The sequence below is a fragment of the Geotrypetes seraphini genome, chromosome 7 (assembly GCF_902459505.1).
Source record: "Geotrypetes seraphini chromosome 7, aGeoSer1.1, whole genome shotgun sequence".
Taxonomy (NCBI): Eukaryota; Metazoa; Chordata; class Amphibia; order Gymnophiona; family Dermophiidae; genus Geotrypetes; species Geotrypetes seraphini.
Window position 1 is genome coordinate 172,419,311 of NC_047090.1, and position 25,709 is coordinate 172,445,019.

General features: G+C 44.5%; 1 protein-coding gene across 1 annotated transcript in view; it reads left to right on the top strand.

Annotated features, from left to right (window-relative positions):
• The first annotated feature begins 9,637 nt into the window (after nucleotides 1-9,637).
• DDX24 (DEAD-box helicase 24) overlaps nucleotides 9,638-25,709 on the top strand; it is a 50,767-nt gene continuing 34,695 nt past the window's right edge. The window contains exons 1-4 of the mRNA XM_033953344.1: nucleotides 9,638-9,784; nucleotides 12,530-13,268; nucleotides 18,340-18,708; nucleotides 23,875-24,028. Coding sequence (XP_033809235.1) covers nucleotides 9,704-9,784; nucleotides 12,530-13,268; nucleotides 18,340-18,708; nucleotides 23,875-24,028 — 1,343 coding nt within the window. The 5' untranslated portion in view covers nucleotides 9,638-9,703. The remainder of the gene's footprint in view (nucleotides 9,785-12,529; nucleotides 13,269-18,339; nucleotides 18,709-23,874; nucleotides 24,029-25,709) is intronic.

Genomic DNA, 25,709 nt, shown 5'->3' on the forward strand with positions numbered 1-25,709 from the left:
GGATCATGAGAGGAGCCACCGCCGCGTCTTTCAACTAAAAAAAAAAAAGTCAAGACCGAAGTTTTTTTCAATTTCAGAGACGCTGCAGCGGCTCTCTCTCTCTCTATCTGGTCGGCGCCAGCGTCTTCGTTCCTCTCCCCGACACACCCGAACCTCTGTTCAGCCTCCCATCCGACCCTACCTTCGGCTCCCTTAGTTCCTTGCCGCCGCTCCTCTTCTCTTCCCGCCCCGCGGTCCCAACAAACGACCTTACTCCACCAGGGTCCGCAGCACTCTAAACAAGCTGCTTCGCGGCCTGCTACTGCCCTGTCGGGCAGAGCAAATCAAGGCAGTAGCAGGCCGCGAAGCAGCGTGTTTAGAGTGCTGCGGACCCTGGTGGAGTAAGGATGTTTGTTGGGACCGCAGGAAGGGGGCGGCAAGGGACTAAGTTGGCCAGTAGTGCTGTTTTTCCGTGATGGAGGAACACGCGAAAAGAAAACAAAATAAAGAAAACGTTGGCCCCCGCCGAAGAAGTGGAAGGTGGAGGAGGGGCGCGAGGAGCCGGAGAGCTGTATGTAAGTGTGTGTATAGCCGAGGAGGAAATGCAGCAGGAGCAAGGAGGTGGGGAGAGTGGATTTCCCCTTCTTGGATGTCAGGTATCAAGAGGATTGGAGTAAAAGCTTTGGTCCTGTGATCCTCACTCTTTTCCTGGGGCTACTGCTGGACAGGGGGGGAGCAGGACATAAAGGAGAAGAGCTACTGCTGGACAGGGGGAGGAGGGAATGGGAGGGGTGCTGCTGGACAGGGGGAGATAAAAGGAGAAGGGCTACTGCTATATGGGGGGAGCAGGGAAAGGGGGAGGAGGTGTTGCTGGACAGGGAGGAGGTAAAAATAAGGGAGAAGGGCTGCTAGCACCCGTTAATGTAACGGGCTAAACAACTAGTTAGGAATATTACATTTTTTGAATGCAGATGATATCATATTGGTCTTTCCAATTCATTTTCTTTGACAAACTGGGTAACCCAATCATAATGGGTGATTTCAACTACCCTGATATTGACTGGGTGAATGTAACATCAAGGACTGCTTTATGGAGCAGCTAGTTCAGGAACCAATGGGAGGAGAAGCAATTCTAGATCTAATTACCGTAATTGTACAGTGCATGGTGCTGGAGCTACTTGATAACAGTGATCACAACATGATCAGATTTGATATAATCCCTGGAATACTTTTGCACAGGAAATCCAATACAATAGCACTTAACTTAAAAAAGGTGACTATGATAACATGAGAAAAATGTTAAAAGAGAAACTTACGCCCTCTTTTACAACGCCACACTAGCGGCTTCTGCATGACAACAGCCCCAAAGTCCTTTAAATCTCTATGGGCTTCGGGGCCATTACTGCGCAGCAGCCGCTAACATGGCTTTGCAGAAGAGGGGGTTAGAGGTGCAACTGCAAAGGTCAAAAACATATATCAGCCATAAATGTTCAAAAATACCATCCTGGAAGCCCAGACTAAATATAGTTCATGTTTTAAAAAAGGAGGAAGGAAGACCAAACAGCAGCCGGCATGGTTAATGAGTGAGGTGACGGAAGCTATTAGAGCTAAAAGAGAATCCTTCAGAAAGTGGAAGAAGGATCCAACTGAAAATAATTGTAAACAGCACAAGGAATGTCAAGTCAAATGCAAGGCAATAATAAGGAAGGTTGAAAAGAAGATTGTGTTGGAAGTGAGAACACACAGTAAAACCTTTTAAGTATATTAAAAGCAAGAAGCCAGGAAGAGAATCGGTTGGACCACTAGACAATTGAGGGATAAAAGGGGCTCTCAGGGAAGACAAGGCCATAGCAGAGAGATTAAATTACTTATTTGCCTCAGTCTTCGCCGAGAAAGATGTGTGGGGGAGTTACCAGTGTCAGAAATGGTATTCAATTCTGATGAATCAAATAAACTCAAACAACTATCTGTAACACTAGATGATATAATGGGTCAATTTGACAAACTGAACAGTAGCAAATCACCTGGTATACATCCCAGAGTGCTGATGGAATTGAAACATGCAGAGCTATTGTTAGTAATATGTAATTTTTCTCTAAAATCCAGCATAGTAACAGAAGACTGGAGGGTGGCAAAAATTATGCTGATTTTAAAAAAGGGTTCTAGATCTCCAGCGTAGGGCCTTAGGGGAGCTACTCCTCCCAGAAACACTGTTGGAATGGGCTATGAGTGGGAGTTGTGGAAGTGAGTGTATCACTAGATTTTATAAGGCTTTAACTACTCAATCTGCTCCTCCCATTAAATATATACAGGTTTGGGAGACTTTATTGGGTCAATCCTATGCTCCTCGATGGTGGACCTCTTTGTTTAAACATTTGCTGCACACCTCTATTGCTAGTTCCCTGGTGGAAAATGGATATAAGATGCTCTACCAGTGGTATCTTACCCCAGTTCGTTTGCATCGTATGTTCCTGCAGACAACAGATATGTGCTGGAGGCAGTGTGGGCAACGGGGGATGTTCCTGCCCATTTGGTGGGACTGTCCAAAAGTGGCTCCTTACTGGACTATGGTTTTTGAGAAATGTTCCATAAGCTAGTTCGCAAATCTATGGGTTGTGCTTTGTTGTATGTGCTTCATGGGGCGCTGACGCATTCGTGCCAGCCCTTGGCATTTCATGTGTTTATAGCTGGCAGATTACTGGTGGCTGCGAAATGGAAGCAGGTGCACCCGCCTACTAGGCAACACTTTTTGGGGAAATTAGATTTTATATTTTGCATATCTAAATTAACAGCATTAATGCGTCATCGCCTTTCCCCCTTTTTGAAGGTTTGGGATACTTGTGTGAAATGGCTCTAATTTGTTGTAGCTGTCTATTCTTTAGCTGTGTATTTGGTTTGTTACACACACACACACACACTGTCCTTTGGGTCTTTGTGGCTGGGTTGGGAGGAGGTTTGAGGGGATGGGAGGGGGGTTGGGTGGGTGGCTATTTTGAGTTGGCTAGAATTGCATTGTACTGAAGGTTCCAGTATGAATGTATATGCTTTGGGGTGGGGAATTGGCTACATGCTGTTTTGCTTGTATTCTTTTGTGTTGTATTTGTGGTTCTGGATATTCAATAAACTTATTTAAAAAAAAAAAGTTTCTAGAAATGATCTGGGAAATTATAGACCGATGTGTCTGACATCACTGCCAGGCAAAATGGTAGAGACTATTATAAAAAAAAACACAAAATGACAGAGCATATGAATAAACGTGGACTAATGAGGGAAAGCCAACATGAATTTAGTCAAGGGAAATCTTGCCTCACCAATCTACTGCATTTCTTTAACGGGGTGAATGAACACGTGGATAAAGAATAAGAAAAGACTAAATAGTTGAATACAGGTGAAAACAACTAAACCTAAAAGCAATGGGCTCAGCCAGACAAAAGAAAAATATACGACAAAAAACAAGGCAATAAACCCTACAATAGATATACGAGATAAAAATACAAACAATACAGCCTTGAAAAATGCAGCCATGCTGAGACCAGCCCCCAGCGTGGCTGCACTTTTCAAGGCTGTATTGTTTGTTCCCCTGATGAGCCAAACATTGGTGAAACAAGGTCGCTCGTTGGGAAGATTGGAGAAGACGTGACAGCGTTGGAGCTCAAGTCGTCTTTTGTCAGCTAACTCCCTGAACATGCCTCCAGGTGACTTTGCCCTTTTCTAAACCTGAGCTGTTTTGTGAGGGAGTTTTTTTGCCAGTGAAAGTATCAAAAGCAGTTTTGATTTGTACCTTTTGGTTCTAAACTGCTACATTAGTCTGAGGCTTTTTCTCCCTCTTTTTGGGTGCATGCTGGGTTTGAAGAGGGGGATTCCTCGGTACCATGATCACACAACATTTTGAATCATTATATGAACATATTATATGTTGTGCATCCTCGTATAATGTGTTAATCATACAAATATACAATGCTGGAAAAAAAGGCTGGATGCATATATGTAAAGCATCCAAAAAAACCATACCCCCTCTTCTACTAAACTGTGCTGTTTTTAGCACAGAGAACATAAGAATTGCTGCTGCTGGGTCAGACCGGTGGTCCATCATGCCCAGCAGTCCGCTCATGCGGCGGCCCCCATGGTCAAAGACCACCGCCCCAACTGAGACCAGCCCTACCTGCGTACGTTCTGATTCAACACGAACCTGTCCAACTTTGTCTTGAATCCCTGGAGGATGTTCTCCCCTATGAAAGACTCCAGAAGAGCATTCCAGTTTTCTACCACTCTCTGGGTGAAAAAGAACTTCCTTATGTTCGTACGGAATCTATCCCCTTTCAATTTTAGAGAGTGCCCTCTCGTTCTCTCTACCTTGGAGAGGGTGAACAACCTGTCCTTATCTACCAAGTCTATTCCCTTCAGTACCTTGAATGTTTCAATCATGTCCCCTCTCAATCTCCTCTGTTCGAGGAAGAAGAGGCCCAGTTTCTCTAACCTTTCGCTGTACGGCAACTCCTCCAGTCCCTTAACCATCTTAGTCGCTCTTCTCTGGACCCTTTCGAGTAGTACCGTGTTCTTCTTCATGTACGGCGACCATATCTCAGTACAAGGGCATGATAACCTTCTCCGATCTGTTCGTGATCCCCTTCTTTATCATTCCTAGCATTCTGTTCGCCCTTTTTGCTGCCGCCACACATTGCACAGATGGCTTCATCGACTTGTGGATCAGAACTCCAAAGTCTTGTTCCTGGGAGGTCTCTCCAAGTACTGCCCCGAACATCCTGTATTCGTGCATGAGATTTTTGTTACCTACATGCATCACTTTACACTTATCCACGTTGAACCTCATCTGCCATGTCGATGCCCATTCCTCGAGCCTGATTATGTCACGTTGCAGATCTTTGCAATCCTCCTGCGTCTTCACTACTCTGAATAACTTCGTATCGTCTTCAAATTTAATCACCTCACTCGTCGTACCAATGACTAGATCATTTATATTTTAAAATGATTTTATTAGGTTTGTACATAAACAGAACAATATCAGCCAGGTCATCAAGCAAGTTACCTAAACATCACTACATTACCCAATGTCCCCCCTCCAACCCCCATCCCCTCCCATACCTCCCACCCTCCCGCCCACCCATGGGAACAGCCTCTAGGAAAGTTAGGTCAATTCAACAATCTACTACGTACAACCGGTGTTAGTGTAGAACAGAAAGGCACCCAGCAGCGTAGGTACATTAAACCAGCCTTAGAGTTCATATCAGCAATGGCTAATCTTTCATAACCTGCCAACTGGATCATTTGTGTGCGCCACTGGGAAACCGTTGGCGTGTGGGGAGACAACCAGCATTGGAGAATAGTTTTAAGTCCGATAAAGATGGTCTTTCTAGCAAACGCCGCGGCACCTGGGCGGATGGGCTGCATGGTAAGTTTTAGCGTGAAGAGGTATGTATTAGTAGGTATCCAAACACAGTTCCAGATAGATTGTACATGCAAGCAGATACGTTTCCAGTACGCTTGTATGCCCGGACAGTGCCAAAACACATGACCCAAGGAAGCTCTCGGGGCTGTACATTTCAAGCAACAATCAGTAGGACTGACATGAGCCCGAAACGCCCGGACAGGAGCAAAATAGGCCCGGACCAGGAACTTGTAGTAACGTTCTTTTTCTGCTACTGATAGTTGTAGTTTCATTCCCATAGAAAAGCTCCTTTTTAGCATGTCCTCCGAAATAGTAATCTGCAAGTCTTGTGTCCATTTAGAGGCCAAAAAAGCATAGTCCAAGTCCCCAGCCAATTCTTGCAGAAATCTGTGGTGGTAACGTAGTGGTATGGGTTCCTGAGGCGTGAGGCAAAAGGCTTCCGACAATCTATCTCGAATAGTTCCAGTCAAGGCCATGTCTGACAAGGTACTGACATAATGATGTAGCTGTTTATATTGGAACCAGTCTACAGGCTTCATTACAGAAGAATCACATAACATTTGGAAAGATTGTAATTGTCCATTGGATTGCAGTACATGAAACAAATAAAATAGGACTAGATCATTTATAAAGATGTTGAAGAGCACGGGTCCAAGCACCGAGCCCTGCGGCATCCCACTGGTGACGCTCCTCCAGTCCGAGTATTGTTCATTTACCCCCACTCTCTGTTTCCTATGATCCAGCCAGTTTTTAATCCACGTGAGTATTTCACCCTCGATTCCATGGCTCGCAACTTTCCGAAGTAGTCGTTCATGTGGAACCTTGTCAAACGCCTTAGAAAATCCAGATATACTATGTCGACCGGGTCGCCTTTGTCTATCTGCCTGTTTACTCCTTCAAAGAAGTGCAGCAAGTTCATCAAACACGATCTTCCTTTGCTAAAACCGTGCTGACTGGTCCTCATCAGCCCATGTCCGTCAAGGTGATCAATGATGCGGCCCTTTAACAGCGCCTCTACCATCTTACCCGGTACTGAGGTCAGACTCACCGGTCTGTAGTTTCCCGGATCTCCTCTCGAACCTTTCTTGAAGATCGGCGTAACATTCGCCACCTTCCAGTCTTCAGGAATCTTTCCTGATTTGATCGACAGATTGGCTATTAGTTGAAGCAGTTCAGCTATGGTCCCTTTCAGTTCCTTGATGACTCTCAGATGGATGCCATCCGGTCCCGGGGATTTATCGCTCTTAAGCCTATCAATCTGCCTACACACCTCCTCTAGACTGACCGTCAATCCTGTCAGCTTTCCATCTTCGTTTCCAGCATATAGTCTGATGGGTTCTGGTATACTGTGTAAATCTTCTTCGGTAAATACAGACGCAAAAAATGTGTTCAGTTTGTCGGCAATTGCTTTGTCCTCTTTTAGCGCCCCCTTTATTCCATTGTCATCCAACGGCCCCACCGCTTCCTTCGCGGGTCGTTTCCCCTTGATATATCGAAAGAATGGCTTGAAGTTTTTTGCCTCCTTGGCTATTTTTTCCTCGTAGTCTCTTTTGGCCCCTTTTACCGCTTTATGGTACCTGCGTTGATGTTGTTTGTGTTTGTTCCAGTTTTCGTCCGTTTTTGACCTTTTCCATTCCTTAAACGAAGATTTCTTGTCTCTGATTGCTTCCTTTACCTCTATAGTGAGCCACGCCGGTTCTTTGTTCTTTTTCCTCTTGGATCCCTTGTTGATACGTGGTATATATAGATTTTGCGCCTCAGTGACCGTGTCCTTGAAAAGGGACCAAGCTTGCTCTAGCGTTTTTACAGTGCTGCGTTGAATGGCCTGCACTGCTCATGACACTCTTAGGAACTCTATGAGCATCGGGAGCAGCGCGAGCCATTCAACGTGGCTCACCGCGCTAAAAACTGTTAGCGCAGTTTAATAGAAGAGGGCCATAATGCAATAAAAACAAATTGCAATAAAAATAAACCAAATATTTAAATTAAAAGCAACCATGCATATATATATTTATATATATATATATAAACGTAAAAGGATGTGTATGTTTAACTTTGATTAAAAAAAATATTTTGAATAATTAGAGAAATTAACATAATGATAAAGACTGAAACAAGGGTATTGAAATAACATTATGAATGTAATGATGTAATTCAGGACATACCCGGTAGATGGTGCTTAAACAATCCAAAATAATAACCATCTGATATGGTTAGCCCAAAGGCTAAAATAATAATAATAAAAAAGGAATATGTATTAAATAATGTTGCTATGTACTGTAATGCTAAAGAAACCTCCATAGCATAAAGTAACCTCCGTGGCACAACAAAATAGGACAAATCTTCGTAATATAAAGTGAGAAAAGGACAAACCTTCACTGCATGAAAGAGAAAGAGAAACAAAAGAACCTCTGTGGAAAGAAAATGAAACAGTGAAAAACCATTAGAACAGTTAAGATAAATGCAATCACCTTTATATTAAAATGTGAGACCAATGTCTCTCTAATTGGTAAACGTATAGAGGGGCATAATCAAAACATACGTCTAAGTGTGATTTGGATGTATGGCGCTAGATGCACAAAGTTGGCAGTGGAAAAATGCCCATTTTTGAAAAATATGTTTAAGATATATATTTTTTTAAGTATTTGGACGTCCAGGCCATTGGGTCACCCAGACTGCCAGGACGTCTATCTTTATACCACATATTTGACCAAAATTTTGTCCAAGTCCCAAATGCCAAGAATAAGACCATTTGGATGTGGGAGAGGCCAATCTTGTAATGGACTGGCCATCCACACTTGGCAACAGAGGCACTGCTGTGAACTTCACAAAAAGGGTGCCATGTAAACATCTCACCAGAACTCCTTTATAGGTTATGGTGAATCTCCCAAACCCCTCCCCCCAAACCGACTATACCCACCTGTCTACAACCCCAATAGTCCTTAAGGCTGCAGGTGGCACCTATATGGCAGTAGAATAGGGTTTTTGGTGTGCTCACATTTTCCACCATAAATATAGTGGTTAGAGTGGCATAAGGGACTTGCTATTCCTCTCTATGGTTCACTAGTCTACTCCCAGGCTATTTAAGATATCTGTGTGCAGCTCGACTAGGCTTTCCTATATCAGGTTCTGATGTTCTGGAGATAGGTTATGTACTTTTTAATTCTGATCTTTATAGATGTGTGAGGGGGTCAGTGAACACTAGGGGAGTGTGTGTCTTTATTTTGTCTCTGCAGTGGTTATCTGGTCACTTTGGATACCTTTATGGCACTTATATCTGTTTTCACATCATCTAACTCAGTGTTTTTCAACCTTTTTACACCTGTGGACCGGCAGAAATAAAATAATTGTTCTGTGGACCGGCATCAGTCTGTGGACCGGCGGTTGAAGAACACTGGGCTAAGGCGTGGGCCAGACCCTGCCCATCTCTACCCGATCTCCACCCCAGACCCCGCCCCCATCATAGTACTAATTGCACCTTGCACGTCCCATGCCTCATCTGGAAGCCTTCCCTCTGACGTTGCAGCGTCAGAGAGAAGGCTTCTGGTTCAGGCGCAGGATGCCCATAGGAGCCACTGCCCGTGGCTTTGTGCACTGAATCAGTTAGGAAGAGGGAGCTGGCTCGAAGATAATGCCGCATCGATCGCACCATGGACCGGCGGTTCAAGAACAATGTTTTGGGCCTGATGCACGTGCTGGCCCTGTGGACCGGCAGGAAATTTCTGTGGACCGACACCGGTCCATGGACCGGTGGTTGAAGGACACTGGTCTAACTCACAATGTCTAAGTTTCCTCCAGGATGTCTAGTAAAACATTTGACTATCCTGGCAGGACATCTAAGTCTAAAGCCCAAATACTGCCCTGACCATTCCTCCAGATACGCCCCTTTCACCTCTGAGCACACAGCAGCATTCAGAGGCATAAGTCCTGCTACACGTCCAGAAAGACAGTTTGGTTATTGGCACTTGGATGTCAAAGTGCTGACAGGTTTTAAAGTTTTTGATTATCAGACGTTTTTAAAGTTTTGATTATGAGCCCCTGTAGCATTTCTAGAAAAAAAGGGAAAACATGTAATGCATTTGAAAGAGACGTGACAAGGGTTAATGAAGGCAGTTTTGAGAAGCGGGCTGCTGCTACTTCCACACTGGAACTCAAAAGACAGCGACACCAGAAGAAACAGACGCTCGAGCCCAGCTCCTCCCCCTCCTCAAACGTCCCGCTCCCTGACAAATCTTTTGCGCGCGCCTCCAGTGACCCGCCCTCCTCTGACGCAACTTCCCGTTTCTCCGGGAAGGTTAACGTGGCCGAGGGACGGAAATGACGTCGAGGGGGGGGGCGGGCGCAGAGAGAGGACGTCGGAGAGGCTGCTGGTGGGCCTTCCTAGGCACGAGCTTGGAGGTAGGATAATTGAAGGAGGGAGGGCGAGGTGCCGAATTGCTTACGGGGGAAGAGAAGGAGAGGGGGGGTGGCATACAGGTTGGGAGAGGAGGGGGAACGTATAGATAGACGGCAGGCCACGTGGACTGGGGGAGGAGGGGGTATTAGAGAACGAGGGCGCTCAATCGTGTGACTTGAGGGGCTCAGAGTTTCAAAACACTTAGACAAGCAAAGTTCATAGGTTACTGTGGTACTTTGCGTGTTCAAGTGCTTTGAAAACGAGCCCCTTGGTATCTCCTATTATTCTCCTCTACTTAGGCTTGCAAGAAGACAGGTTACAAATTAAAGGACCCAAATAAAAGATGTTCAAACAACTACCCCGAGTAACTATTTGTCACAGTCGACAAAATCAATTTCTAACTGGGTGAATGAACTCATAAAAGAATTTCAGATAGTTTTCCCCAAAGCAATAGTCATGTTCTTATGTTTTAGAACCAGAAGGGAAATTAGATGGTGTGTGACTTAGTATATCTGAAAATAAAACCCAGGGATGTTAAGCCAGAAGTTGATTGGGGTGGGGCCTTCTTGAGAGTGGACTGGGGGACCAAGCATTTCCTCTCGGTCCCTCCTCCCACCTGTAGCAGTCATTGCCACTCCTGGGATCATGCCCTTGCTGGCCGGGTTGCTCAAGCATTGTCAGCTGAAGTTTTGTCCCCGGAGCCCTGCATGTCTTGTCTGAGAAGCAGCATGAACTGAGTGTGCACAGGCAGGGCTTCAGTGGCCAAACTAAGGGGACCCAGGCCCCTGCTGTTTGCACCACTGTTTCATGATCCCCTATGTGTTAACCATTTTGGGCTCTACAGGCAGCATCAATGTAATGGGGTGGGAGTCCAGGATGTGTTTTTCCTCTGCTGTTTGGGATACCATAAATACCATGCCTAGTCCCTGGATTTCCTATATGGCACTCAAAAGTTGCATGTCAAAATGTGAATACCAATCCCTTAGCAATTATTTGGCTTCCGTTAGGCTTTGTGCGTGCCTCTGACTTCGTTCTATTCTGTAAAGATCTGTGCTTAACTTTTAAAGTGGGTATCTGAAAAGGGGCATGTTGGGGGCATTCTGAAAAGTTAGGTATAGATTTTCAGACTACCACCTATTGCACCCAAGTAAGACACCAGCATTTACACATGGTTTTTCCAGGCATAAGTCTGGCACGGAATCTGCATTTGGCACAATTCTTTATATAGGGTGAGCACATTTCCTGAATCCAGCCCTAAGTGCAGAGGAGAAAAGCAGTGTCCTACATGCTGCTGCTGGCTTGAAATAGAAATGGGGAGAAAAGATGATAGGGGGCTCATAAGCACAGATGGGTGTTCTGCCACGTATTTATCTAGCAAGAGTATGTAGAAGTCACCTCCACCAAAGCTTCAGAGTAATATGATTCTTTATTGCATAAACATCAGATAATAAACAAATAATGCAGATAGACATCAGATATTATACAAGATATCAGCAGAGAATATCTATATACACCAAATAGAATACTTCACCATGTCTGGCACGCCCCCTTCCAATACTGATCGGGAATCTGATCGATCAAGGGAAAGGATCCAATCCACAGCACTCCCAAGGCTGCAGCGACATTAAAAGTCCAGTTTGTGACTCTAAGTCTTATATAGCACAGAAAGTGCTGAATCTCTTACACACACAGATACTGCTGTTTCTGCAGTAACAACAGGTGTCTCCCTTATTTCCTAACTTTCACAGATGGAATGTTAACCGCTGCTCGAACCCTCCCTTAGCATGAGAACTCTTCCTGTGGCCTCGGGGGGGGGGGGGGGAGGGGAACCAATCAAGTGAGTTTCCCTTACTTCCTATGGAGAAATTTGCTTTGATATACGAGCAATTTGGTTTACGAGCATGCTTCTGGAACGAACTATGCTCGTAAACCAAAGTTCCACTGTATTTATATACCACTTATAGCCTAAGTGGTTTACAGTCAGGTATGCAAGCATTTTTCCCCTATCTGTCCTGGTGGGCGCACAATCTTATCTAATATATAATGTATCTCGCACAGAATTGTTGGATGTTCACAAGTAATACATTTTTTTAAATAAATAAATAAGTGTAAAGAATGTGTAGGGTTACCATATGGCTCCAGAAAAAGAAGGATAAATTAAGATGTCCGGGTTTCCGTTGCTTTCAGTGGAAGTATTAGAATAGCAGTAAATCAGATACACTCAAATATTATCTAAGTAGTGTACAGACAAAATAAAATAATCTATAATAAAATGAAGAAATAAGTTATATAAGATAAAGTAACAAAAGTAATAATAGTGTTTCCTTGAAAATAGGACATTCATATTAATTTTGGGCCCAAAAAAGGCACTAGGTCTTGGTGTTTTTCTGCTGCATCACTGATGATGTCATCAGCAATGCGGTATACAAAACGCCTGGGCATGAGAAGGCCGCGATGTATCCTGTGCTGCCGTTTGTTACCAGGTATTTCAGTCTCGTGGGGTTCGGATGGGAGGGAGAAATGGAAGGGTCAGCAGCTGCTGGCGACTAGGGCTTATTTTCGGGGGTAGGGCTTATATTATATTCTTCTAAGATCAACTTTGCATGTCTGAAATTTTAAGTCTTTAATGAATTTTTAAAAAGTAAATATCAATTATGTCTGTGCTAATCAAATAAACAAAATTGCACTTGGTTGCCTGGTTTAATAATTTGTACTGTGTGTTCTAATGCTTTCTTTCATCTGTTCAGGTAAAAATGAAGACAACAAAGAGAAGAAGACCTTTTAAATCGTCAGCAAAATTGAATCGAAGGGGTATAGAAGTAACTGGAAAATGGAAGCCAGTAGCAGTCGATCCAATCATCTTTGCCAATGAGCAGTTTAGTGAGCTGGTGTGCTTTGAGGAACTCACTGAATATCAATTGATGAATTCCTCTAAAATTGTCCAGTCTAAAGGCTCAAAGAGAAACGCGGCGAGAGAAGATGGTGGTGAAGGAGAGAAAGAGGAGAACGAGTATCCCATAGAGAGAAAAAGAAAGAAAAGGAATAGCGAAAGATCTGAATTAAAAAAGAGAAAAAGATTAGATCTGCAGGCAGTGCAAAGTAACCCACCAGTGGACACAAAGGAGAATTTAGAGGCCAAAGTCACTGAGAAGTGCACTGAGAAACCAGAAGTAGCAACTGAAACGGTATCTGTTAAAAAAAAGTCCCCAAAAAAGAGAAAAGGAAAAGTGAGAAAGAAGACTCCTCCTTCTCAGGAGGAGGCACCGTTACCTAAAACTTCGAAGAAAGGAAAAAATTGGACAACGGCTGCCTTAGATTTAGCTTGTCAAAACACTGACGTCTCTGCATGGAAAGATCTCTTTGTACCTAAATCAGTCCTAAAAGCCTTGAGCCAACTGGGCTTCACTTCTCCAACTCCAATTCAGGCACTGGCTCTACCTTCTGCTATTAGAGACAAAATGGATATTCTTGGTGCTGCAGAGACAGGTAATATATTTACTGCTGCCTAAACTTACTAAAGATCACATACTGCTTGATACATTTGTGAGGCTACATTTAGCCTAGGAGGAACAATGTTTGTCTATTTATTTAATGTGTTTTCTACAGGTGAAACATACATAAAATACAGTTAAGAGGTTGCGATATGACATAATTACAGTACATGTTTGCGATACAAGGTTGTGTCCTAATTCAATATACCTATAAAAAATAAAGTGATGGAGATCTGGCAAAATGAGAAGTAAAACAAAAGAAAGGCAAAGCCGATGTCAAAATACAACACAAGGGATTTCATTGAAAGATCCTATGGGAAGTCCCAACTAGGATCCTACACTGCCTTCCTCAGGGGACATACCAAACTGATAACAGGATATTACTGTGGTATCTCCATTTCAGGTAGTCTTGAAAAAGACCTTTAGGAACGTACTGACAGCCAAACTTTTTTTTACTATACGCTTTTGATTCTCACTGAGAGTTCCTTGACAATTTTCTTTAGAAGTTTGGCTGACAATAATACTTCTTTCAGTACGTTCCTAAAGGTCTTTTTCAAGACTACCTGAAATAGAGATACCACTGTAATATCCTGTTATCAGCTGGTATGTCCCCTGAGGAAGGCAGCGTTCTGCTGAAACCAGGATCCTAGTTGGGACTTCCCATAGGAACTTTCAGTAAAATCCCTTGTGTTGTATTGTGACATCGGCTTTGCCTTTCTTTTGTTTTGTTTCTCGCTTTTCTGGGCAAAGGAAGACTTCTCTTTTTCTGTTGAGATGTATAGGAATGGACATTCAAATCCATCAAGGGATGGAACTGTAGGACTTAGAAGTCTGAGAGAAGGCGGCAACATCCATGTTTGGTCTCCTGAGCAAGCAAGAGTATTAAAGGATATCTGAACAACTTGGGAACCTTAGTGGGAGGTGAGAGACACCTGTTTATATCAAGGACTAGCTGATGCCCCGGCGTTGCATGGGTATTTAATTATAGCAATAACACTGTAAATGGATTCAAATAAAGATACTTTATAGTGGTGAATGAAATTATTTTTTTTACAGCTTAATAAAAAGTACAATATTCAAATTATAATGTGAAATATTTGACAAAATGAATACAATACAACTAACGCAAAACGTGATTATAAACAACAATTTTAGTTTCACCTCCTGGAGCAAGAACATATAAATTCTTGGGTGAACCCACCCTTGAGCAAGAAACATAGAGTTGTGGGCCGCGAGACCCCCAGAACATATCACCCCAGGTAGTGAGGGATCTGCATACCAAGTTTCGTTCAAATCGGTCAAGCCGTTTTTGAATTACAGTGAGAATGGCAGCTTTTTACATTTTTTCCATTGACATGAATGGGAGAAATCTGATTTTCTGTTTGTAGCTCCACCCATGTGTGCAGGTGGGCCGCGAGACCCCCAGAACATATCACCCCAGGTAGTGAGGGATCTGCATACCAAGTTTCGTTCAAATCGGTCAAGCCGTTGTTGAATTACTGTGAGAATGGCAGCTTTTTACATTTTTTCCATTGACATGAATGGGTGAAATCTGATATTATGTTTGTAGCTCCGCCCACATGTGCAGGTGGGCCGCGAGACCCCCAGAACATATCATCCCAGGTAGTGAGGGATCTGCATACCAAGTTTCATTCAAATCGGTCAAGCTGTTTTTGCGTGATCGCGGCACATACACACACACATACATACATACATACACACCTCCGATTTTATATATATATAGATTATGGTTAGAAAAAAGTAAGAAAGGAAAACAGTATTTTTGTGCTGGAAGTAATTAACTGATAATTGCTTTTTATCCCAGGACAAGCAGGCAGCATATTCTCTACATGTGGGTGACGTCACCGACGGAGCCCCCTAGCAGACGTTTTCGCAAGCAGACTTGCTTGAAGACCTTCAAGCTTGCAATTGGCCCGCGCATGCGTGTGTGCCCCTCCCGCCCGGTCTAGGGCATGCATCTCCTCAGCGTGGCCTCAGTTCTCTGTTTTCTGCGGAACCAGAAGCACTGCTCCCTTGCTTCGCGCGATATCGTTGTCCCTCTTGCACTGCGGCTTGTTTGGTTAGTTTCAGTTGAGTCACTGTGCCTGCGTCTTTGTTTTCCTTGACCCTGCGTCAGGTGTTTGCTCGTTGGGGGACTCCAGACGTCGATCTGTTCGTGTCTCCCCTCAATCACAAGTTGCCCTGCTTCTGCTCCAGGGTTTACACCCCTCTCAGACTCGAGACGGATGCTTTCCTGCTGGATTGGACGAACCTGTTTCTGTATGCGTTCCTTCCATTCCCTCTGATTCTGAAAACTCTTGTCAGACTCAAGTCCTCGCATGCCACCATGATTCTGATAGCTCCTTGGTGGCCCCGGCAGCTGTGGTTCTCCCTTCTTTTGCAACTCAGTTCCAGGGAACCTCTTCTGCCTTTTTTTCCTTCTCTGCTTACACAGAGTCGAGATTCTCTTCTTCATCCCAACCTACAGTCTCTGCACTTGATGGCTTGGTTCCTCAAGACTTAATGCCCTCATTCCAGTTCTCACGACCTGTGCTGGACGTCCTGGAGGTGTCTCGGAAGGAGTCCACTCGCCAATGTTACCATCAGAAGTGGACTCGCTTTGCTTCCTGGTGTAATACTCGACAGCAGGAGCCGCTGTCTGCCCCCTTATCTGCTGTCCTGGATTATCTTTTACACTTGTCTGGCGCTGGACTCAAGTTCTCTTCGGTTCGAGTCCAACTCAGTACCATTGCTGCTGTTCATCAGCCAATTGACGGGAAGCCTATCTCTGTTCATCCTGTGGTTTCCCGCTTAATGAAAGGCCTTTTCCACGTTCATGCGCCCCTTAAACTTCCTCTTGTGGTTTGGGATCTTAACGTGGTCCTTGCTCATTTGATGAAACCCCCATTCGAACCGCTTGCGCAGGCTCACTTGAAGTTTTTTACTTGGAAGGTTGTGTTTCTTATTGCTCTCACTTCGGCCCATCGGGTCAGTGATCTTCAAGCTTTGGTTGCAGATCCACCTTTCACTGTCTTCCATCATGATAAGGTGGATCTCCATACCCATCCTAAGTTCTTGCCTGAGGTTGTTTCTGAGTTTCATATCAACCAATCCATCGTTCTTCCTGTGTTTTTTCCGAAGCCCCATTCTCACCCTGGAGAAGTAGCTCTGCATTCTCTTAATTGTAAGTGTGCGCTGGCCTTCTACTTGAAGCGCACTGCTCCTCATCGTTCTGCTCCCCAGCTGTTCCTCTCTTTCGATCATAATCAATGGGTCGCTCTGTTTCTAAGTGACCATTTCTAACTGGTTGGCCGCTTGTATCTCTTTCTGTTACGCTCAGGCTGGTCTCTCCCTGTCGGGTCGAGTCACGAGCCACAAGGTCAGAGCGATGGCGGCATCTGTTGCTTTCCTCCCCTCAACTCCGATTGAGGAAATCTGTAAGGCTGCCACTTGGTCCTCGGTTCATACGTTTACCTCGCACTACTGTCTGGATGCTTTTTCCAGGCGTGATGGCCATTTCAGCCAGTCAGTTTTGCTAAATCTGTTCTCCTAATTTGCCAACTCTCCCTCCATCTCATTCTGGTTAGTTTGGAGGTCTCCCACATGTAAAGAATATGCTGCCTGCTTGTCCTGGGATAAAGCACAGTTACTTACCGTAACAGGTGTTATCCAGGGACAGCAGGCAGATATTCTCGCAACCCACCCACCTCCCCGGGGTTGGCTTCTTTGCTAGCTATCTGAACTGAGGCCACACTGAGGAGACGTATGCCCTAGACTGGGCGGGAGGGTCACGCGCACATGCGCGGGCCAATCGCAAGCTTGATGGTCTTCAAGCAAGTCTGCTTGCGAAAACATCAGCTAGGGGGCTCCATCGGTGACGTCACCCACATATAGAGAATATCTGCCTGCTGTCCCTGGATAACACCTGTTACGGTAAATAACTGCTTTTTTTGCATGCCTTTCCAGATAATGCTTAAGATACTTTACACTTTAAAAAAAAAAAAGGTACAATAAGCCCCTTCTAAAAAATGCTTATAATCTAGAGCAGTGTTCTTCAGTGTAAGGCCTGGGGGCCAATTGTGGCCCCATTGTCTTTCTTCTGTTCATGTCCATGAACTCCTGTCTCTAGTCAGTGTTTCAGCATTGAGGAGAAATGATTCCTGGCTCTGAAGCCAATAGTTGGATCAGAATTGCTCGGCGAGAGGGAGAATTAGAAATCCTTGAGCATGTGCAAATGCATGCTCAAGGCAGGCAGGCAGAAGCCGGAAGATCTTCTAGGCATACGATCTGTGCCTGCGCTAGACGGGGTAAGTTTAAGTTGTTTGGGCGGGGGTGCAGGTTCACGCGGGGGGGGGGGTGCTCGCAAATAGAGTCAACACTCGGTTTGCGAGTCACAAAAGTTTGCTGAGTGTTTTGCTTGTCTTGCAAAACACTCGCAAACCGGGTTACTCACAAACCGAGGTTTGACTGTATCTCTAATGTAGGCTGGGGTTTACCATGCCTACAATGTAGGAACAATTCTGTTAGAGACACCTACCAACACCTAACTTTAAAAAATGCCCCCGATCCGCCCCCCAATCACACCTACATGGTGATAGGCTCCTGGGTGTAGGCAACCAGCCAATTAACCTTTATTTTTTTGTCATTCTGAGCTTGTTAAAGCTCATTAATGACGTCATTAACATTAATTATGAAACTGATTTTTATTGATACAGGCACCACGTAGAATTTTCATCATATTAACCAGAATGGGAATGGTAGATCTGTTAGCCTTGGATTGACTTTCACTTTAAGATTGTGAGGCACTCAGGCAGTAAGAATTCTGTAATGGAAGCCATATTGGCTTGTTATTTAGTTTTATATATAGACATCCTTATTTACAAAAACAAAAAAAAGTATAAAACCTTTTTCTGCAGGAACACAAACCATTTCTGAACAGCTAGAGTTTGGGTAATGAGCAGAATTTGTGCTCTTAATGCCATGGATACATTTCTTTCTGCCCTTGAGCTGATTTTCACCTTCCTCCTCCCAAGCAAAAAATAAAACCCCGAATCTTTGTTTTCTAGGAAGTGGGAAGACTCTTGCATTTGCAATCCCAATGATCCATTCAATCCTGCAGTGGCAGAACACTGAAGGTGTCTCCCAAAGTAAGGAAGCTAGCCCTCATAAGGACGTGGCTGATGAGACAGCTCCCAAACTGACTTTTAGCTCCATTGATGAAGATTCAGAGGACGACGAGGAGAGCAACGGAGATTCACCTCTGGCAGGCTGCATGGAGCTGAAAACCACAAAGTTTGATTTTGATACCCACACAGCAGCTTTCACAACTGTTGGCCCTGGCAAATGTCATCCTTTACTAGGCCTGATTGTGACCCCTACAAGGGAATTGGCTGTCCAGGTGAAACATCATATTGATGCTGTGGCCAAATTTACTGGTGAGTAGATTCACAACAGAATGTTTTATTTCTCTAAAATCTTACTAGTATAAAGTTAAAGCAATGATTCCTGTTGCCTGATTTTTATTTTTAGGAGTGGTAGTCATATGACCAAAGTGTGTGAACTATAAACACTTATATAGGTGCTACATAGAAATAATCTAATCTAATCCTTAGGTTTGTATACCGCATCATCTCCACGTTCGTAGAGCTCGACGCGGTTTACAGTAGGAGAAATAGGAAGGAACTACAACAGAGGGTTAGAGGTAGAAGTGTGAAGAAAATTTAGAGGACTTGGGATGCCAAGATATAAGAGTTTCCAATCAGAGTGCGAATGCTGCTGGTAGGTCATTGGTGAGCACAGAACACTTTATATTAGGATTGAGATCAAAGGGAAAAAAAGAGATAGGCAAGTGATTTGTGCTCATTAGGGTGTTTGGGGACCAGAATTTCCAACAGTGAAGGGTGTCCAGGCATCTTTTCCCTGAGCTGCAGAGTTGTGGTGATGGATGAATTTAGATGTAGGGAAGCTTGAGTTAAGCTGTCATCATTTATAACTTGGCCGATTCGGTCCAGCGGATTCCTAAACTTGTTTTTCATTTCGAATAACTGGCTCTTTCATTTTAGTTGCAATGTACCTAATAAATTCAAGATACACACCGTAATGTCATTCATGGTTCGCGATGCCTCCTTGGATCAATTGCAAAGAGCAGCTTCCCTGCCCGTTCTGGATTTGCTCATGCACTGAACTGCCTTAGATGTCAGAAACGCATATCCGTGCTTCTTGAGGGTCATGAAACATCGTTTTAAGACTGATGTGTTGATTAGAAAAGCCTCTGTTCTCTTAAAAATCCCTAGTTGGTCGTATATCCATCACAACCATGAGCTTTGTCAGAGTCTGCATTATATTCCCATAACAGGAAAATTGCGCTAAAATGATGTCACTGCTCCTGAGAGCTGTGGGCTTCCTATCATCACCACAGAGCAAGAGTGCGTAAGATCAGGCCTCAAGAGTCTCAAACAGATTGTCAGGATATCCCTAATGAATATGCATGAGAGAGCTCTGCATGTGTACTGTCTTCATGGAATGCAAATCTCTCGTGCATATTCATTAGCGATATCCTGAAAACCTGACCTTTTGTAGCTCAGGACCGAACTTGTGCATAGGACATATTGGAGAGAGAACTTTGATTTGTGTGTTCCGGGGGAAGAAGACTTGAGCATTCTGGGTTTGTGGATGCAGTTTTATTTGTGAAATTTCGGGTCAAGATGAAACCTTGCACATTCTCACTAAAGATATAAAATCATGCTGAGCAGTATGGGCCTGATTCTGGAAATGGTGCCTGCAAAACGAGTTCCTGTCGCATGTCAATGACCGGTAGGCCCCCATGTCCAGAATTGCATCTATTTTTTTGTATAGACACCTTGTACAGATGTGTTTTACAGGCCTACTTGCGCCTAGGAAAATACCTAGGTGTGCCCATGAATGTCTAAGGCCACTTTCGGCATAAGCTACACCTATGCCGTCCTTAGGCATCCGTGAGCATGAGTTAGACACCTATAGTGTAGGTGTCTTTCACCGCATCGATTAAAAAAAAAAAAATTGTGCATCTCGCTTGATCCATTAGACGGCGGTAGGACGCCTACTACTGCCGTTGTGAGAATTGGGCCTTATATGTGCAGAGAAATGCAGCTGAAGGACTGCCTGATGTTTTCCAATGTATTTGATACTATCCCCCTATTAAACCCTAATTTATATAACAGTAATTCTTTGCAAGTTAGAGGCGCCAACAATTGCCACTTATGCTTATAACGCCTAGGTGCCATTCTGTAAAGTACGTATTAAATTTGCATAGCACATATCTGTGAGGGGGGGGGATGTACGTGGGTGCAGCAGTGCAAGGAAGAGGGGATTCAAGACCCAGTGTGGGTGTTTGTGGGGACTGCTTTTACTTATGACCTGGATTCGCCACTGTTGGAAGCAGGATACTGGACTAAATGGGCCATTGGTGTGACCCAGTAAGGCTATTCTTGTGTTCTTATGGTGTGTTGCCATCAGTTGCATATTTGTGTGATGCACTGAGCTGTGCCAGCTTACATCGGTGTACGTGCTAGTGTTGTATAATGGCTTAAATGTGCCTAACTGATGTTTCCGGACGTATCTAAATTAACTCAATCCCGAAGGAAAGAGTTCTTGGAAATGAGACAATTTGTATTATCTTTGGGGGCTAAGTTTCAACTTAGATATCCTTGTAAATGTTTGATCTTGTTGGATCAACATTCATATATTTGTTTTGATCCCCCGCAGTTACGATTTTTCCTTGAGGCTAAAGGAAGTAATTCTGTCCAGGGCTCCCACAGTGGAATAAGGTCTAGTTTTCATTTAGTTGAAGAAGTAACACTGCATTTTTGTATGTTTTTTAAATTTCTGTATAATATAAGGCCCTATCAATGTGAATTGCTTTTCCTATAATGTGGACTTTTGTTTGAGAGATGATTGATATTGTAACGGAATTTGTTTAATTCTTTTCTTTTCCTTTTTTTTTAATTAATATGTTAAATCTCTCTTCCCTATATACATACTGTATGAATGTATATTTATAAAACTAAATAAATAATTAATTAAAAAAAAAATGTGCCTAACTGGTGTTAACCATATTCTATTGTGGTGCACCAAGTTAGAGTTGCCCTCTATGCCTTGAAATCTTACAGATTGCATTTGGCTTTAGGGAAGCATTTGAGGCCACTTGCCTTAAAAGGATGACTACGTTGGCACGGTACTGAAGAATATATACATCATCCAATGACAATAATGGGGGCTAAGGGATCTCACGTATGAAGAAAGGTTAAAAAAACTGCGGATGTACTCACTGGAGGAGCGAAGAGGGAGAGGGGACATGATTGAGACCTTTAAGTATATTACTGGGCGTATAGAGGTGAAAGATGATATCTTCAGTCTTACAGGTCCTTCGGTAACCAGAGGACACTCGCTGAAAATCAGGGGAGGGAAATTTCGGGGTGATGCTAGGAAGTACTTCTTCACCGAAAGGGTGGTCGATCATTGGAACGAGCTGCCTCAGCGGGTGGTTGAGGCCAGCAGCGTGTTAGATTTCAAGAGAAAATGGGATATTCAGGTGGGATCTCTAGGAGAGTAAGAATCAGGGAGTGGGTCATTGGTATGGGCAGACTCGATGGGCTATGGCCCTTTTCTGCCGTCAATTTCTATGTTTCTATGTTTCTATGTGCCCTTGTATGCATGAATGTTCAGAATGCTAACACATATGTGCATAAGTGTACACTTACCACAAAAGTACCGGCAGACCACCTAAGTGTTATTCTGTAACGGCGCTCCTAACTTACATTACTAGATGTAGTTAATTGATGAGATGAAGGGAATCAAAGTGGTCGGGTATAATAAAAGAGGCCAAGGAGAGTGCGGCGTAGCGGTTAGAGCTACAGCCTCAGCACCCTGAGTTTGTAGGTTCAAACCCCATGCTGTTCCCTGTAACCCTGGGCAAGTCACATAATGCACAAGTGCAGGGGGCAGGTCTTATGCATGTAACTTACAGAATCCTGCGAGTCACTTGCATCCCTGCAACATTTACACACCCACAGTTGAGCCAAGTGTATAACTAGTGGAATTGCAGTGGGCAAATGTAAGATACGCCAGTACCAGGGTCTGCTAGTATTATATAATGGAACCTGGGCATCCATGTGCCATTATAGAACAGGCTAAGGGCCAAATTCTGTAACTGGCGCCGATATCAGCGGCCACCAATTGCGTGCCAATCCCACATTGGCGCCAGTTTCAGAATTGCGCCTGCAGGAAAGATAGGCGCTGAAAATGTACGCCAGGGTTTTCCCAGCCTACATTTCTGGCACCTATCTTTGCGTGAATTGCATCTATGTAAGCGCTTTAGGCTGCCTAACGCCACATCTGGCACCTTTTTAGACGCTAGTAAGTGGTTCAAGTTTGCCGTTTTTTTGGGGTTTTTTTGCTGTTTCTAATAACGTTTTTCAATTAACTTAGGTGCTGGTAGGGTGCTGGTTTTAGAATTTCCCCCAAAATGCCTACATGGAGGCGCTCGGTTATAAGAATTGCCATCTGATCCCTGGATTCTGTGTACCGTATTTCACTCATATACCGCACAAGGGTATAGCGCGCGGGAAACTGTAATTTATGTAAATAAATTTTTATATACCGCGCATGCTGCCCCGACTCTCCTTTCACCCGCCCCGACTCTCCTCTCCCCCTTGAAGTCCTGTCCCCATCCAGAAAGCCTGATGCCCCCCCCGACATCAGATTCATCCCCCCGCAGGACCGCTCGCATGCACCCCCACCCCGAAGGACCGTTCGCACGCACTCCGGGACTGCCGGAAGAGGAAGCAGCGCAGACGCAGGACTCACAGAAGGGCCGGGACCACCAAGAGGAAGCAGCAAGACACCGGTAGGAGCTTCTATATGATGGGGGAGGGTCGGGAGGCTGTGGGGGTGCAAGCGGTCCTTCAGGGTGGGGGTGCGGGTGGGAGTGCGTGCGAGCGGTCCTTCAGGGTGGGGGTGCGGGTGCGTGCGAACGATCCTGCGGGGGGGGGGGGGGGTTGAATCGGACGTCGGGGGGGGGGGGGAACGCGCAAGGTTATGCACGGTTTGTAAAAATCGTGTATAACGCGCGCGTTATATGCGTGAAAATACGGTAGGTCACTGAAATTTGGGTGTGGATCCCAGATCTGTGTGTAAACCAATTAATGAGCCGTTAATAATAATCAGTAATTGGTGTTAATTGGCACTCATTTGGTTTTACCTGTGGTTCTTCCCTGTGCCCTATTTATAACATGGGCGCCTCAGTTTTATAGCGCACAGCTCAAGGAGGCATGGGTCAGGGTGCGCTCAGAAATTAGGCATGATGTTATAAGAATACGGTAATTTACGCGCCCAATTGCCATTAGTTTCAGCAGACGTAAGTACTGCACTCGTAGTTTGATGCAATATCTGTGCTAAGCTAGTAATCTGAAAAGGGGGCTGTGCGCAGAGCACCCTTTGCAGAATACTAGTTCAGCGCAGATCTTCCCAGACCTTCTTTGGCCGCCATTTACAAAATTCCCTTTTTAATGTGTATACAGGAATGCGGTATGGAAAAGGTTTGAAATAAATAACTTGTATCCCAGGTATTAAAACTGCCATTGTGGTGGGTGGAATGGCACCTCAGAAACAGCAAAGAATACTGAATCGCAGGCCAGAAATTGTGATTGCGACGCCAGGCCGTCTCTGGGAGCTGATCAGGGAGAAGCATCCCCACCTCTGCAATCTCCGCCAGCTAAGGTAAAATGGCTTTTTTATTTCATATGTTCTTGTTGAAGCTACGAGACTTTGACTGAGTGCATTGACCACCAATTATTGGTGATGTCTGATTAAGTTCAAGGTGCGTGTGGGTGGCGGGCTGCAGGCAAGGCAGAAAAGTTGGAGGCAGGGGCCCTGGTGCCCAGCGGTTGATACTCTGCTATTGAGCAGGGACAAGTTTAGCATTCTTGTCAAGATTCTGGTTCCATGGCTGGTTGAGGCTCTGAATACTGCTCAAAAGAGCATGTATGGCTATCGAGGGCAGGATAGAGCCAGATACCGGTGAAAGGAAATCATCAGGAGAGCATCTGGCCTTAATAGAAAAAACTTAGGAAGTAGGGGTGATACTGTGATGTTGCTCGAGGTCATACATGATTATGTTTCAGGGCATTTGGATAAAGGACGAGACTGTATGGGTAAAGAAAGGGCTGTGGCTCACTGGTTGAGCTGCTGCCTCTGCACCCAGAGGTTCTGAGATCAAATCCCGGTGCTGCTCCTTGTGACCCTGGGCAAGTCACTCCATCCTCCACTACCCCACCACTTTGAAATGCCAAAGTCACAAAAAGGTACCTGGCAAAAACCCAAAGAGTAGCAACATTCCAGAGCTAAGATTGATGTCATAATGCCTCATTCCACCAATGCCTAAGAGCCAACTTTATCAGTGATGTCACAATGGCTTGATTGTCCTGTGCTGGCTCACGTAAGAACATAAGAATTGCCATACTAAGACAGACTGAAGGTGTGGCTCAGTAGTAGAGCTGCACCTAGAGGTTGTGAAATCAACCCTGGGCAAGTCACTTAATCCTCCAGTGCTCACCGCTATGAATGTCGGCTTTGAAATGGCAAAGCAACAAAAAGGTGGTATACAAGTCCCCCTTCCCTTTCACTAGATACAGAGAAAAGAGAAACAATTATTTTCTCTTGTGAATTAACATCTTTCCACCAGTATGTGTAATGATCTTGCAGTTCTAAGGCAGTATGTCCTATTGGCTAGAAAATGCCATTAAAATGGGGAAAAATATCAAATCTTCTGGGTTTGCTTCCTTGTGCTGTTGAGTCTGTGATTTTGAACAAATCACTTAACTCTTTTGTGCAATTGATTATTTAAAGCAAAAGCCATGACTACTTCTCCCTGTTAGAAACATTCATGCAGTCTATGTACTAGAAATATGTGCATGACCTTCCACCCCAGAGGTGGCTGTGTGTATTGTTCTGAAGCTCACTGGGATCTTGTTTAAAGTCAAGATACTGTAGACATGCAAATAACTGTTGTCATCCACAGTTTGAGGCATGTACATCATGTACATCATGTAGAGGCATGTACATCATGTAGAGGCAGGTAAATGACCTTCCAGAAGAAGGGATAGATGTTTTTCTAGTCCACAGGTGTCAAAACTCAAGGCCCGCAGGCCAAATCTAGCTCGCCTGTCCGTTTTATGTGGCCTGCGGTCCGATGCCCCCTGGTGCCATCTTGTGGCTGGCTCCCTCCCTCCTCCTCATAATGTGAACGGAGCCACGTGCAGTGGCTTCTTGCGTGTCCCACACCTCATCCAGAAGCATCCCCTCTGATGTTGCGATGTCAGAGAGAAGACTTCCAGTTCAGGTTCAGGACGCACGAGGAACCGCTGCACGCGGCTCCTTGCACACTTTGGCTGTGAGGAGG